Raw genomic sequence first — 15,929 nt, 5'->3', positions numbered from 1 at the left:
AAGAGTTACATCATATGGATCTCCAAGAGACCATTATATTGACAATTCAGCGAGAGGAAGCCATCTAGCTACTGACTACGAACCCGAAGGTCTACAAAGAACTACTCACGCATCATCAGAGAGGCACCAATGGAGGTGGTGAACCCCATCCGAGATGGTGTCTACATTGCATCTGGTGGTTCTGAACTCTGCGGCTGCTGGATGAATATTTCGTCGATGCTTTTAGGGTTTCTGGAATATTGGGGTATTTATAGATCAAAGAGCCGGTTCGGGGGGCGTCGAGGTGGGCACAACCCACCACGGCGCGTCTTGGCCTCCTGGCGCGCCCTGGTGGGTTGTCCCCTCCTCGGGACTCCCCCCAGGTGCAACCAGGGCCCAATATCTTCCTTCTGGTCCATAAAAATCATCGTAAAGTTTTGTGGCATTTGGACTCCGTCTGATATTGATTTCCTGTGATGTAAAAAACATGGAAAAACAGCAACTGGCACTTGGCACTATGTCAATATGTTAGTACCAAAAAATGATATAAAATGACTATAAAATGATTATAAAACATCCAAGATTCATAAAAAACAGCATGGAACAATCAAAAATTATAGATACGTTGGAGACGTATCAGTGACCACCAGTCTAGTAGTGATGAGCTGGTTTGGGCGTCGTTGCCTCTTTGGTTTCGGTTCTATACCGGCTTCGCTAGTCTTGGTGCCAGTATCGGCGTCGGTCTCGGCGCCAGTGTCAATCTTAGCGCCGGTCTCGATGTCGGTCTCAGTCTCGGATGTGACAGGTGGGCCCTACAACAACCGTTGCTCATCGAGAAGGTTCAAATAGGCGTCTGCCGCCGCGTAGACGCTGCAATCACCAGAACCCTGTCCTTCATCGTTGCTAACCCTGTCCAAATCTAGTCAATTAATTCTAGACCAAATAAAATGAATAATGACATAAAAAAGGCCAATGTTTTGCAGGAATGTTGATTCATTCCCATTGCGGCAAATCCTGGGCACTCGATATGTCCTAGTTTGTAGCACAAGTCATGCCAAAATTCACGAAAAATTTCGGCATGACCTTTGCTACAAACTGGACAAATAAAGCGCCTGAAATTTGCCGGAACGGAAATGAATCAACATTCCGGCAAAACATAGGCCACTCGGAGTGATTCCCTGCAAACAACAAAAGCCCACTTGGGCACAATCGATACACTTCAATGTTGCATATATATTGAGCAAACACTATTGACGAATTTGCATATAACATGGCCACTTCAGTGAAAAGATATAATCAACAATAATGGAATATGCAAATGAACATCAATGACATATATCATATAACATCAATCTTGTTTTTTCGTTTACATAACAACAATTACTTTAACCAAGTTTTTGAAAAGAAAAACAATTCTGTTTTTTGTTTATAGCTAAATGCCATAGCTACTGTTTTTTATTTATAGCTAAATAATTTTGTGTTTGTCTAAAGCTAAAACTCTAGGAAGGGGATCATTTAAAATAAAACTTCCTAAATTCTTTTCCTTGAGAAATAGTGGTATTTTCGAAAACCAAAAACCTTTGCAAAATGACCTCACTAAACACTTCTCTGCCTAGGACAAAACCCAAATTCTGTTCTAGCTATTCCTCTCTCTCTCTCTCTCACACACACACACACATTATTTTCTTTTCATCCAAATTGTTTTAGAGCAAATATGCGAACAATACTTCACCTTATTAGAAATTGCAAAGGAACTCCATTTTCTCTAACCCTTCTGACCTCACCAAAATTTCCACAGCAAGACCTTAGTACCTACACCCAATTTCTCCAAAAATATTTAGGTCCATAGTCCAAATATTTCAAATTTCATTTGAATGAAATTTGGACCAGATTCATGTCCATAGTCCAAATAAATTCTTATAGCTAAATGCTATTGTTTTTTGTTTACAGCCTCTATTAATTTAAAGCTAAATGCTACTATTATTTATATTCCCTCTGTTAATTTAAAGCTAAATGGAATTATTGTTTAGGCTTTTTCATAAAAAGTTGCCCTAGCTAATTTCCTAAAAAAATTGCTAATCTTTTTTCCTAAATGCTAAAAAAATGCCTACTGCCCTAAACAAATCTAGGGTTCATATGAACATCATCACAGCAGAGAGAGAGAGAGAGGAGGGCATGGAAGAGTAGAGGGAGAGCCTTACGGTCGGCGGCGAGGGTGGGCTCGGGCTCGGGCGGCGGCGGTCCTGGGCGGGCTCGGGCGGCGGCGGTGAGGTCGAGGGCGGCGGCGGTAAGGTCGAGGGCGGCGATGGTGAGGTCGAGGGCGGCCTCGGGCGGCGGCGGTGATGTCGAGGGCATGCTCAATCGGGTAGGGCGATCAACGGCGGCGACAAAGGAGTTTGGGGATAGGGGGGAGAGGGGTGAAAGGACTTAACAAAATTTTGAGCCCGCGCGAGGTTAAGTCAAAATAGCAGTAGCGCTGGTAGGAAAAAAGCGCTATAGCTAAGTTAACTATAGCGCTTTCTACCAAAACGCGCTCCTACTATAGGAAGTAGTTATTTATTTTCCCTTTTATTTTCCTTTTATCTAAGCAACGTAGCTATAGCGCGGGCTTATAAAACGCGCTACTGCTAGAGTAACTATAGCTCTTTGTGGAAACAAGCGCTACTGCTATGCCTTTCTCCTTTCATTTTCTTTTTCTTTTGTTTATCTTTACATATTCTTTTTTTCATTTCTCCTTTTTCTACTTCTTTCATTTTCATTTACTTTTCTATTTCTTTTCCATTTTATTTTCTTTTTTTAGCAATAGTGTTCTATACAGAAAACACACTACTACAAGGCACTTAGCGGTAGCGTACTTTTTGCGGCACCGCTACTACTATTCCTAGCCTACCGGCAATAGGGTGGGAATTATAGTAGTAGAGCTTTTTCCAGCAGACGCGCTACTGATATAACCATAGCTGTAGCGTGCTTTATTGACACGCCTTACTACTAAGTAGCAGTAGCGCTCTGTTCTAACCAACGCTACTGCTATACCTCTGTGTATAAGGTTTTCCCTAGTAGTGACAACCCACCAGGGCAAGCGCCCCTCCTGGTGCGCCCAGGTGCCTTGTGCCCACCTGGTGGCCCCGCAGACCCTGATTCCAACTCTATGAAATCCTATTTTTGGAGAAAAAATCAGAGAGAAAGAATTATCGCGTTTCACGAGACGGAGCCGCCGCCACCTCCTGTTCTTCATCGGGAGGCCAGATCTGGAGCCCGTTTGGGGCTCCGGAGAGGGGGATCTTCGATCTTCGTCATCACCAACCCTTCTCCATCGCCAATTCCATGATGCTCCCCATCGGGAGTGAGTAATTCCTTCGTAGGCTCGCTGGTCGGTGAGGAGTTGGATGAGATTCATCATGTAATCGAGTTAGTTTTTTTAGGGCTTGATCCCTAGTATCCATTATGTTCTGAGATTGATGTTGCTATGACTTTGCCATGCTTAATGCTTGTCACTTTGGGGCCGGGTGCCATGATTTCAGATCTGAACCGTTTATGTTATCACCATTATATCTATGTTCTAGATCCGATCTTGAAAGTTATAGTCACCTATTACGTGTTATGATCCATAAACCCTGGAGTGACAGTATTCAGGATACTTTCCGGTGATGACCGTAGTTTGAGGAGTTCATGTATTCACTGTGTGCTAATGCTTTGTTCCGGTTCTCTATTAAAAGGTGGCCTTAATATCCCTTAGTTTCCATATGGACCCCGCTGCCACGGGGAGGGGGGGGGTAGGACAAAAGATGTCATGCAAGTTCCTTCCATAAGCACGTTGACTATTTATGGAATACATGCCTACATTATGAGTATGAACTGGAGCTAGTTTTATATCGCCCTAGGTTATGAATGTTATATGATGAATATCATCCAACGAGTTCACCGATCCAATGCCTATGAATTTTCCACATATTGTTTCTGCTAAGTTACTATTGTTATAGCTGCTGTCACAACTGCTACAAAACCATTGCTATTACTGTTACCTTTACTATTACTGTTACCACTGCTAACAAAATTTTCATATTACTGTGCTACTAATCATATTGCTACAGATAATTAATCTCCAGGTGTGGTTGAATTGACAACTCAGCTGCTAATACTTGCAAATATTCTTTGGCTCCCCTTGTGTCGAATCAATAAATTTGGGTTGAATACTCTACCCTCGAAAACTGTTGCGATCCCCTATACTTGTGAGTTATCAGAGCAAGAACCCAAGAACCGTCAGCACGTAGAGCGCCCAGTCCAGCGACGAGGACCTCCGGGCCCTGGCGGCCGCGGACTCCCGCCAGGGCCTCCTTGTCTTGGTGGTGGAGCGCAGCGGCGGTGTCCACGACTCGGTGACAGCGGACCCGGGCGTAGCGCTGCCATTGCGGGCGAGGAAGAGCGAGCGCATCCCGGACCTCCAGTCCCTGGCGGCAGCGGCGAAGTAGCAGTGCACGCAGGCGGCCTCGGGCGGGAGGAGGCCCCGCGTGGCGTTGATGCTCGCGGGGCAGATCTCATAGGCGCAGTTGGCGTCCTTGTGGCTGCCGGGGTAGTATCCCCTGCCGCCGCCCTCAGCCCCGTGGCCGCCGGGGCGCACCCATGGGACGAGGTAGGCGGACGGGGGCGTCCACGCCGCCGCCGCGAGGTCGGAGTTGGAGGAGCAGGAGGAGGCGGTGGTGTTGGGGAACGTAGTAATTTCAAAAAAATTCCTACGCACACGCAAGATCATGGTGATGCATAGCAACGAGAGGGGAGAGTGTTGTCCACGTACCCTCGTAGACCGAAAGCGGAAGCGTTAACACAACGCGGTTGATGTAGTCGTACGTCTTCACGATCCGACCGATCAAGTACCGAACGCACGGCACCTCCGAGTTCAGCACACGTTCAGCTCGATGACGTCCCTCGAACTCCGATCCAGGCGAGTGTTGAGGGAGAGTTTCGTCAGCACGACGGCGTGGTGACGATGATGATGTTCTACCGACGCAGGGCTTCGCCTAAGCACCGCTACGATATTATCGAGGTGTAATATGGTGGAGGGGGGCACCGCACACGGCTAAAAGATCGTTGATCAATTGTGTGTCTAGAGGTGCCCCCTGCCCCCGTATATAAAGGAGCAAGGGGGAGGCCGCCGGCCTAGGAGGAGAGGCGCGCCAGGAGGAGTCCTACTCCTACCGGGAGTAGGACTCCCCCCTTTTCCATGTTGGACTAGGAGAGAAGGGGGAAGAGGTGGAGGGGAGGAAGGAAGGGGGGGCGCCGCCCCCCTCTCCTTGTCCTATTCGGACTGGGGGGGAGGGGCGCGCGGCCCTGCCCTGGCCTCCTCTCCTCTCTTCCACCTAGGCCCACTAAGGCCCATTAAGTTACCGGGGGGTTCCGGTAACCTCCCGGTACTCCGGAAAAATCCCGATTTCACCCGGAACACTTCCGATGTCCAAACATAGGCTTCCAATATATCAATCTTTATGTCTCGACCATTTCGAGACTCCTCGTCATGTCCGTGATCACATCCGGGACTCCGAACAACCTTCGGTACATCAAAACATATAAACTCATAATATAACTGTCATCGTAACGTTAAGCGTGCGGACCCTACGGGTTCGAGAACTATGTAGACATGACCGAGACACCTCTCCGGTCAATAACCAATAGCGGAACCTGGATGCTCATATTGGTTCCCACATATTCTACGAAGATCTTTATCGGTCAGACCGCATAACAACATACGTTGTTCCCTTTGTCATCGGTATGTTACTTGCCCGAGATTCGATCGTCGGTATCTCGATACCTAGTTCAATCTCGTTACCGGCAAGTCTCTTTACTCGTTCCGTAATACATCATCCCGCAACTAACTCATTAGTCACAATGCTTGCAAGGCTTATAGTGATGTGTATTACTGAGTGGGCCCAGAGATACCTCTCCGACAATCGGAGTGACAAATCCTAATCTCGAAATACGCCAACCCAACAAGTACCTTTGGAGACACCTGTAGAGCACCTTTATAATCACCCAGTTACGTTGTGACGTTTGGTAGCACACAAAGTGTTCCTCCGGTAAACGGGAGTTGCATAATCTCATAGTCATAGGAACATGTATAAGTCATGAAGAAAGCAATAGCAACATACTAAACGATCGAGTGCTAAGCTAACGGAATGGGTCAAGTCAATCACATCATTCTCCTAATGATGTGATCCCGTTAATCAAATGACAACTCATGTCTATGGCTAGGAAACATAACCATCTTTGATCAACGAGCTAGTCAAGTAGAGGCATACTAGTGACACTCTGTTTGTCTATGTATTCACACATGTATTATGTTTCCGGTTAATACAATTCTAGCATGAATAATAAACATTTATCATGATATAAGGAAATAAATAATAACTTTATTATTGCCTCTAGGGCATATTTCCTTCAGTCTCCCACTTGCACTAGAGTCAATAATCTAGATTACACAGTAATGATTCTTACACCCATGGAGTCTTGGTGCTGATCATGTTTTGCTCGTGGAAGAGGCTTAGTCAACGGGTCTGCAACATTCAGATCCGTATGTATCTTGCAAATTTCTATGTCTCCCACCTGGACTAAATCCCGGATGGAATTGAAGCGTCTTTTGATGTGCTTGGTTCTCTTGTGAAATCTGGATTCCTTTGCTAAGGCAATTGCACCAGTATTGTCACAAAAGATTTTCATTGGTCCCGATGCACTAGGTATGACACCTAGATCGGATATGAACTCCTTCATCCAGACTCCTTCATTTGCTGCTTCCGAAGCAGCTATGTACTCCGCTTCACACGTAGATCCCGCCACGACACTTTGCTTAGAACTGCACCAACTGACAGCTCCACCGTTCAATGTAAACACGTATCCGGTTTGCGATTTAGAATCGTCCGGATCAGTGTCAAAGCTTGCATCAACGTAACCATTTACGATGAGCTCTTTGTCACCTCCATAAACGAGAAACATATCCTTAGTCCTTTTCAGGTATTTCAGGATGTTCTTGACCGCTGTCCAGTGATCCACTCCTGGATTACTTTGGTACCTCCCTGCTAAACTTATAGCAAGGCACACATCAGGTCTGGTACACAGCATTGCATACATGATAGAGCCTATGGCTGAAGCATAGGGAACATCTTTCATCTTCTCTCTATCTTCTGCAGTGGTCGGGCATTGAGTCTTACTCAATCTCACACCTTGTAGTACAGGCAAGAACCCTTTCTTTGCTTGATCCATTTTGAACTTCTTCAAAACTTTGTCAAGGTATGTGCTTTGTGAAAGTCCAATTAAGCGTCTTGATCTATCTCTATAGATCTTGATGCCCAATATATATGCAGCTTCACCGAGGTCTTTCATTGAAAAACTCTTATTCAAGTATCCCTTTATGCTATCCAGAAATTCTATATCATTTCCAATTAGCAATATGTCATCCACATATAATATCAGAAATGCTACTGAGCTCCCACTCACTTTCTTGTAAATACAGGCTTCTCCAAAAGTCTGTATAAAACCAAATGCTTTGATCACACTATCAAAGCGTTTATTCCAACTCCGAGAGGCTTGCACCAGTCCATAAATGGATCGCTGGAGCTTGCACACTTTGTTAGCTCCCTTTGGATCGACAAAACCTTCCGGTTGCATCATATACAACTCTTCTTCCAGAAATCCATTCAGGAATGCAGTTTTGACATCCATTTGCCAAATTTCATAATCATAAAATGCGGCAATTGCTAACATGATTCGGACAGACTTAAGCATCGCTACGGGTGAGAAGGTCTCATCGTAGTCAATCCCTTGAACTTGTCGAAAACCTTTCGCAACAAGTCGAGCTTTATAGACAGTAACATTACCGTCAGCGTCAGTCTTCTTCTTGAAGATCCATTTATTTTCAATGGCTTGCCGATCATCGGGCAAGTCAACCAAAGTCCATACTTTGTTCTCATACATGGATCCCATCTCGGATTTCATGGCCTCAAGCCATTTTGCGGAATCTGGGCTCACCATCGCTTCTTCATAGTTCGTAGGTTCGTCATGGTCTAGTAACATAACCTCCAGAACAGGATTACCGTACCACTCTGGTGCGGATCTTAATCTGGTTGACCTACGAGGTTCAGTAATAACTTGATCTGAAGTTTCATGATCATTATCATTAACTTCCTCACTAATTGGTGTAGGTGTCGCAGAAACTGATTTCTGTGATGATCTACTTTCCAATAAGGGAGCAGGTACAGTTACCTCATCAAGTTCTACTTTCCTCCCACTCACTTCTTTCGAGAGAAACTCCTTCTCTAGAAAGGATCCATTCTTAGCAACGAATGTCTTGCCTTCGGATCTGTGATAGAAGGTGTACCCAACAGTCTCCTTTGGGTATCCTATGAAGACACATTTCTCCGATTTAGGTTCGAGCTTATCAGGTTGAAGTTTCTTCACATAAGCATCGCAACCCCAAACTTTAAGATACGACAACTTTGGTTTCTTGCCAAACCATAGTTCATAAGGTGTCGTTTCAACGGATTTTGATGGTGCCCTATTTAGAGTGAATGCAGCCGTCTCTAAAGCATAACCCCAAAACGATAGCGGTAAATCAGTAAGAGACATCATAGATCGCACCATATCTAGTAAAGTACGATTACGACGTTCGGACACACCATTACGCTGTGGTGTTCCGGGTGGCGTGAGTTGCGAAACTATTCCGCATTGTTTCAAATGTAGACCAAACTCGTAACTCAAATATTCTCCTCCACGATCAGATCGTAGAAATTTTATTTTCTTGTTACGATGATTTTCAACTTCACTCTGAAATTCTTTGAACTTTTCAAATGTTTCAGACTTATGTTTCATTAAGTAGATATACCCATATCTGCTCAAATCATCTGTGAAGGTGAGAAAATAACGATATCCGCCACGAGCCTCAATATTCATCGGACCACATACATCTGTATGTATGATTTCCAATAAATCTGTTGCTCTCTCCATAGTTCCGGAGAACGGTGTTTTAGTCATCTTGCCCATGAGGCACGGTTCGCAAGTACCAAGTGATTCATAATCAAGTGATTCCAAAAGTCCATCATTATGGAGTTTCTTCATGCGCTTTACACCGATATGACCTAAACGGCAGTGCCACAAATAAGTTGCACTATCATTATCAACTCTGCATCTTTTGGCTTCGACATTATGAATATGTGTGTCACTACTATCGAGATTCATTAAAAATAGACCACTCTTCAAGGGTGCATGACCATAAAAGATATTACTCATATAAATAGAACAACCATTATTCTCTGATTTAAATGAATAACCGTCTCGCATCAAACAAGATCCAGATATAATGTTCATGCTCAACGCTGGCACCAAATAACAATTATTTAGGTCTAATACTAATCCCGAAGGTAGATGTAGAGGTAGCGTGCCGACCGCGATCACATCGACTTTGGAACCATTTCCCACGCGCATCGTCACCTCGTCCTTAACCAATCTTCGCTTAATCCGTAGCCCCTGTTTCGAGTTGCAAATATTAGCAACAGAACCAGTATCAAATACCCAGGTGCTACTGCGAGCATTAGTAAGGTACACATCAATAACATGTATATCACATATACCTTTGTTAACCTTGCCATCCTTCTTATCCGCCAAATACTTGGGGCAGTTCCGCTTCCAGTGACCAGTCTGCTTGCAGTAGAAGCACTCAGTTTCAGGCTTAGGTCCAGACTTGGGTTTCTTCTCCTGAACAGCAACTTGCTTGCTGTTCTTCTTGAAGTTCCCCTTCTTCTTCCCTTTGCCCTTTTTCTTGAAACTAGTGGTCTTATTGACCATCAACACTTGATGCTCCTTTTTGATTTCTACCTCCGCTGCCTTTAGCATTGCGAAGAGCTCGGGAATTGTCTTATTCATCCCTTGCATGTTATAGTTCATCACGAAGCTCTTGTAGCTTGGTGGCAGTGATTGAAGAATTCTGTCAATGACGCTATCATCCGGAAGATTAACTCCCAGTTGAATCAAGTGATTATTATACCCAGACATTTTGAGTATATGCTCACTGACAGAACTATTCTCTTCCATCTTGCAGCTGTAGAACTTATTGGAGACTTCATATCTCTCAATCCGGGCATTTGCTTGAAATATTAACTTCAACTCCTGGAACATCTCATATGCTCCATGACGTTCAAAACGTCGTTGAAGACCCGGTTCTAAGCCGTAAAGCATGGCACACTGAACTATCGAGTAGTCATCAGCTTTGCTCTGCCAGACGTTCATAACTTCTGGTGTTGCTCTTGCAGCAGGCCTGGCACCCAGCGGTGCTTCCAGGACGTAATTCTTCTGTGCAGCAATGAGGATAATCCTCAAGTTACGGACCCAGTCCGTGTAATTGCTACCATCATCTTTCAACTTTGCTTTCTCAAGGAACGCATTAAAATTCAACGGAACAACAGCACGGGCCATCTATCTACAATTAACATAGACAAGCAAGATACTATCAGGTACTAAGTTCATGATAAATTCAAGTTCAATTAATCATATTACTTAAGAACTCCCACTTAGATAGACATCCCTCTAATCCTCTAAGTGATCACGTGATCCATATCAACTAAACCATGTCCGATCATCACGTGAGATGGAGTAGTTTCAATGGTGAACATCACTATGTTGATCATATCTACTATATGATTCACGCTCGACCTTTCGGTCTCCGTGTTCCGAGGCCATATCTGCATATGCTAGGCTCGTCAAGTTTAACCTGAGTATTCCGCGTGTGCAACTGTTTTGCACCCGTTGTATTTGAACGTAGAGCCTATCACACCCGATCATCACGTGGTGTCTCAGCACGAAGAACTTTCGCAACGGTGCATACTCAGGGAGAACACTTTTATCTTGAAATTTTAGTGAGAGATCATCTTATAATGCTACCGTCAATCAAAGCAAGATAAGATGCATAAAAGATAAACATCACATGCAATCAATATAAGTGATATGATATGGCCATCATCATCTTGTGCTTGTGATCTCCATCTCCGAAGCACCGTCATGATCACCATCGTCACCGGCGCGACACCTTGATCTCCATCGTAGCATCGTTGTCGTCTCGCCAACTATTGCTTTTACGACTATCGCTACCGCTTAGTGATAAAGTAAAACAATTACATGGCGATTGCATTTCATACAATAAAGCGACAACCATATGGCTCCTGCCAGTTGCCGATAACTCGGTTACAAAACATGATCATCTCATACAATAAAATATAGCATCATGTCTTGACCATATCACATCACAACATGCCCTGCAAAAACAAGTTAGACGTCCTCTACTTTGTTGTTGCAAGTTTTACGTGGCTGCTACGGGCTTAGCAAGAACCGTTCTTACCTACGCATCAAAACCACAATGATAGTTTGTCAAGTTGGTGCTGTTTTAACCTTCGCAAGGACCGGGCGTAGCCACACTCGGTTCAACTAAAGTGAGAGAGACAGACACCCGCCAGTCACCTTTAAGCAACGAGTGCTCGCAACGGTGAAACCAGTCTCGCGTAAGCGTACGCGTAATGTCGGTCCGGGCCGCTTCATCTCACAATACCGCTGAACCAAAGTATGACATGCTGGTAAGCAGTATGACTTATATCGCCCACAACTCACTTGTGTTCTACTCGTGCATAACATCAACGCATAAAACAGGATCGGATGCCACTGTTGGGGAACGTAGTAATTTCAAAAAAATTCCTACGCACACGCAAGATCATGGTGATGCATAGCAACGAGAGGGGAGAGTGTTGTCCACGTACCCTCGTAGACCGAAAGCGGAAGCGTTAACACAACGCGGTTGATGTAGTCGTACGTCTTCACGATCCGACCGATCAAGTACCGAACGCACGGCACCTCCGAGTTCAGCACACGTTCAGCTCGATGACGTCCCTCGAACTCCGATCCAGCCGAGTGTTGAGGGAGAGTTTCGTCAGCACGACGGCGTGGTGACAATGATGATGTTCTACCGACGCAGGGCTTCGCCTAAGCACCGCTACGATATTATCGAGGTGTAATATGGTGGAGGGGGGCACCGCACACGGCTAAAAGATCGTTGATCAATTGTGTGTCTAGAGGTGCCCCCTGCCCCCGTATATAAAGGAGCAAGGGGGGTTCGGCCGGCCTAGAGGAGAGGCGCGCCAGGAGGAGTCCTACTCCTACCGGGAGTAGGACTCCCCCCCTTTTCCATGTTGGACTAGGAGAGAAAGGGGGAAGAGGTGGAGGGGAGGAAGGAAGGGGGGGCGCCGCCCCCCTCTCCTTGTCCTATTCGGACTGGGGGGAGGGGCGCGCGGCCCTGCCCTGGCCTCCTCTCCTCTCTTCCACCTAGGCCCACTAAGGCCCATTAAGTTACCGGGGGGTTCCGGTAACCTCCCGGTACTCCGGAAAAATCCCGATTTCACCCGGAACACTTCCGATGTCCAAACATAGGCTTCCAATATATCAATCTTTATGTCTCGACCATTTCGAGACTCCTCGTCATGTCCGTGATCACATCCGGGACTCCGAACAACCTTCGGTACATCAAAACATATAAACTCATAATATAACTGTCATCGTAACGTTAAGCGTGCGGACCCTACGGGTTCGAGAACTATGTAGACATGACCGAGACACCTCTCCGGTCAATAACCAATAGCGGAACCTGGATGCTCATATTGGTTCCCACATATTCTACGAAGATCTTTATCGGTCAGACCGCATAACAACATACGTTGTTCCCTTTGTCATCGGTATGTTACTTGCCCGAGATTCGATCGTCGGTATCTCGATACCTAGTTCAATCTCGTTACCGGCAAGTCTCTTTACTCGTTCCGTAATACATCATCCCGCAACTAACTCATTAGTCACAATGCTTGCAAGGCTTATAGTGATGTGTATTACTGAGTGGGCCCAGAGATACCTCTCCGACAATCGGAGTGACAAATCCTAATCTCGAAATACGCCAACCCAACAAGTACCTTTGGAGACACCTGTAGAGCACCTTTATAATCACCCAGTTACGTTGTGACGTTTGGTAGCACACAAAGTGTTCCTCCGGTAAACGGGAGTTGCATAATCTCATAGTCATAGGAACATGTATAAGTCATGAAGAAAGCAATAGCAACATACTAAACGATCGAGTGCTAAGCTAACGGAATGGGTCAAGTCAATCACATCATTCTCCTAATGATGTGATCCCGTTAATCAAATGACAACTCATGTCTATGGCTAGGAAACATAACCATCTTTGATCAACGAGCTAGTCAAGTAGAGGCATACTAGTGACACTCTGTTTGTCTATGTATTCACACATGTATTATGTTTCCGGTTAATACAATTCTAGCATGAATAATAAACATTTATCATGATATAAGGAAATAAATAACAACTTTATTATTGCCTCTAGGGCATATTTCCTTCAGGTGGAGCCAGGCGTGTCGATGGTCGGGGTGGCGCTGGGGGAGGCGGATCTCCTCGGCATCGGGGTCACCGCCTTCCCGGTCTCGTCCATTGATTGGGGCTAGGGCACTAGTGTAGAATCAGGGTTTAGTCCTGGTTTGTAAGGACCTTTAGTCCCGGTTCAGCAACCGGCACTAAAGGGGGGATTAAAGCCCCCCCTTAGTGCCGGTTCGTCACGACCCAGGACCAAAGGCCCACCACATGGCACGATTCCGCGCCGGGGGGTTGACTAAAAGGTTTAGGGGTTTATTGGTTTATGGTTTATTTTTTCCTTTTAATTTTGTGTTTTCCATTTAATTCTTTTTCATTTCAAACATATTTTACGCTACTCCATACTGTACACGTTATGCATATATGTAAATAGACTTTCTCGTAGAACCGATCATATATATATCATCGAATTTCTCGTACGACCATTCACACACACACACACACACACACACACACATATATATATATATATATATATAATTTATCCTACAATTTGCAGATCATTACATGGAGGCATTAGGTGTAATGGTATTCTCCTTTGGGATCTATGACCTGGTCGAGCAAAAATCCCGCTATTTCCTCTTGAATTGCTCGTACGTGATCCGTTGGTAGGAGCTTATCCCACATCTCCGATAAAGAAGGAATCAATATGAATGTATTAGTTGTGTGTATATATATTAGATAATGATATAAAAATTGTGAATAGTGTTTAGGCAAACGTACCCAAATTTGTTTATCATCTTTGGTCCTTTCGGATGTCATAATGCGAATGTTCTCGCAAACATAGTATGCACATAAATTATTCCCTTGCACCTGCCTCATGGTCTTTACGAGAATAGAGTTCAATCAGGTAATAATTAATCAAGCATGATGGTATTGAAACTAGAAGTAAAGAGATGCACGGACGTAGCTAGCTAGTACTACTTAATTAATTACCTTGGGCCGCACCCATTTCAGCTATTGTTTCCATGCGCCTTCAACCTGTTTGATGAACTTTTGCCAAGCCCTGCCCGCCGGCAAAGAAAATGAATAAAGGAGTTATTAATTAGTTGATATCAGGGAATGAACTAAAGAGGCTGACATAGTGCGATAATGATTGAAATTACCTGTCGACTATCCCCCTCACGATTGCGTAGTCATTAACGTCTTTAAGTAGTGAGTCCAGTACTTGAACTTTTTCCTCGTCAACTTCAATGATTAGCAGGATCCAGTGGAAAGTCCATACGCACACGTTTGTATAATTAAGCGGGCATGTGCATAACTCATCAACTAAACTTATTAACATCTAGTAAGCAAAAAACAGAATTTGTAGTACAAGACAGTGTCACTCACCCAAAGTTGTAAGGAAGTAGTATTTCTGGTTGGCTATTTAGTCGCTTCAAAAACTGTAGCAAGATTCTCTCTGTGTCTTTTCTCGACCATTCAATTGACCATGTCTCTTGATTAATGGTATTTTTGGGTCAATGAACCCAATGCCATAGCGTCCATCTCTTTTCATTTCATACATCTTCATTCTACATAATACCACAGAAATGAATATAGTGAGGATAATTATAAGCAATGAACGAGCACAACTAGCTAGAGAATTAAATTACAGAAAGAAATCACTTATATACAATAGCAACCGACGATAGATTTGTCGAGTGCGTCTTGATTGAATAACTGAAACATTTCTTGAAACTCAACTCACAAATCTTTTGCATGGAAGTAATGCTCTTCCTTGACTTTCACCATGAGGGACTCTCGCCCATTGTTTACTTCTCTCAGGTACCACTCATGCAATGTGCGCATTCTCGTTGATAGAAGCGGGATCTCCTCAGGCTTGACCAGAGGTTGGCCGGGGACATATTTCCATCATATTTCCTCCTGTTTAAACCCGGGGAGTTCCTCGATGCCTAGGAGTTGTTGAACAGTGACACCGGCCTCTTTAGCCTGCCTTATATGATAGTCGGTTATCAGCTGATCGGCGGTACTCACATGTGGTTGTACAATGAGCGGGGGGGGGGTCGATTGCACTGCCTGTTCTCCCAGCTGGGGAACAGTTTTCCCGCTTTTTTAGCAACTACTTGGCTCGAGCTCGAATTCTTCTCTTTTTGTGCATGATATAACTTCTTGATAGAGCGCTCATAGTCTGACAGTCTGAGTCCTTTTGCTTCACAGCCGGTCGAGCATTATCAATAAAGTGTTGTACCACTTTGTCAGGTACTTTCTCCTTTGGCGCGCGCGGGGGGGTGGTGCAAAATGGGCCTTCACTTGGGAATCCACTATGGCTGTGTTTTCCTCCTCAGTATAGTCGTAAGGCAACTTCGGAAGAGGCTTGAGGCTTGGACCATATCTGAATTTCTTGCCTCCTGTTGTACTGCTAGCCACCGTAGCTGCGGCGCCTCTCTTCCGCTATTGCTGAGGCGGCGGAGACGGCTGGCGCGGTGCCAGACTTGAAGGAGGAGTCGGCTGACATGGTGCCGCACTTGGAGGAGGAGGAGTCGGCTGACGCGATG

At 44.9% G+C, this 15,929-nt stretch overlaps 1 protein-coding gene across 1 annotated transcript in view; it reads right to left on the bottom strand.

Annotated features, from left to right (window-relative positions):
- Window positions 1–15,929, bottom strand: part of LOC123120929 (uncharacterized) — a 62,679-nt gene that overhangs the window by 44,922 nt on the left and 1,828 nt on the right. The window contains exon 3 of the mRNA XM_044540892.1: window positions 4,224–4,570. Coding sequence (XP_044396827.1) covers window positions 4,224–4,570 — 347 coding nt within the window. The remainder of the gene's footprint in view (window positions 1–4,223; window positions 4,571–15,929) is intronic.

This window comes from Triticum aestivum, chromosome 5D, assembly GCF_018294505.1.
Source record: "Triticum aestivum cultivar Chinese Spring chromosome 5D, IWGSC CS RefSeq v2.1, whole genome shotgun sequence".
Taxonomy (NCBI): Eukaryota; Viridiplantae; Streptophyta; class Magnoliopsida; order Poales; family Poaceae; genus Triticum; species Triticum aestivum.
The sequence above is the reverse complement of the archived record's forward strand: the minus strand, read 5'-3'. Positions and strand labels throughout refer to the sequence as shown.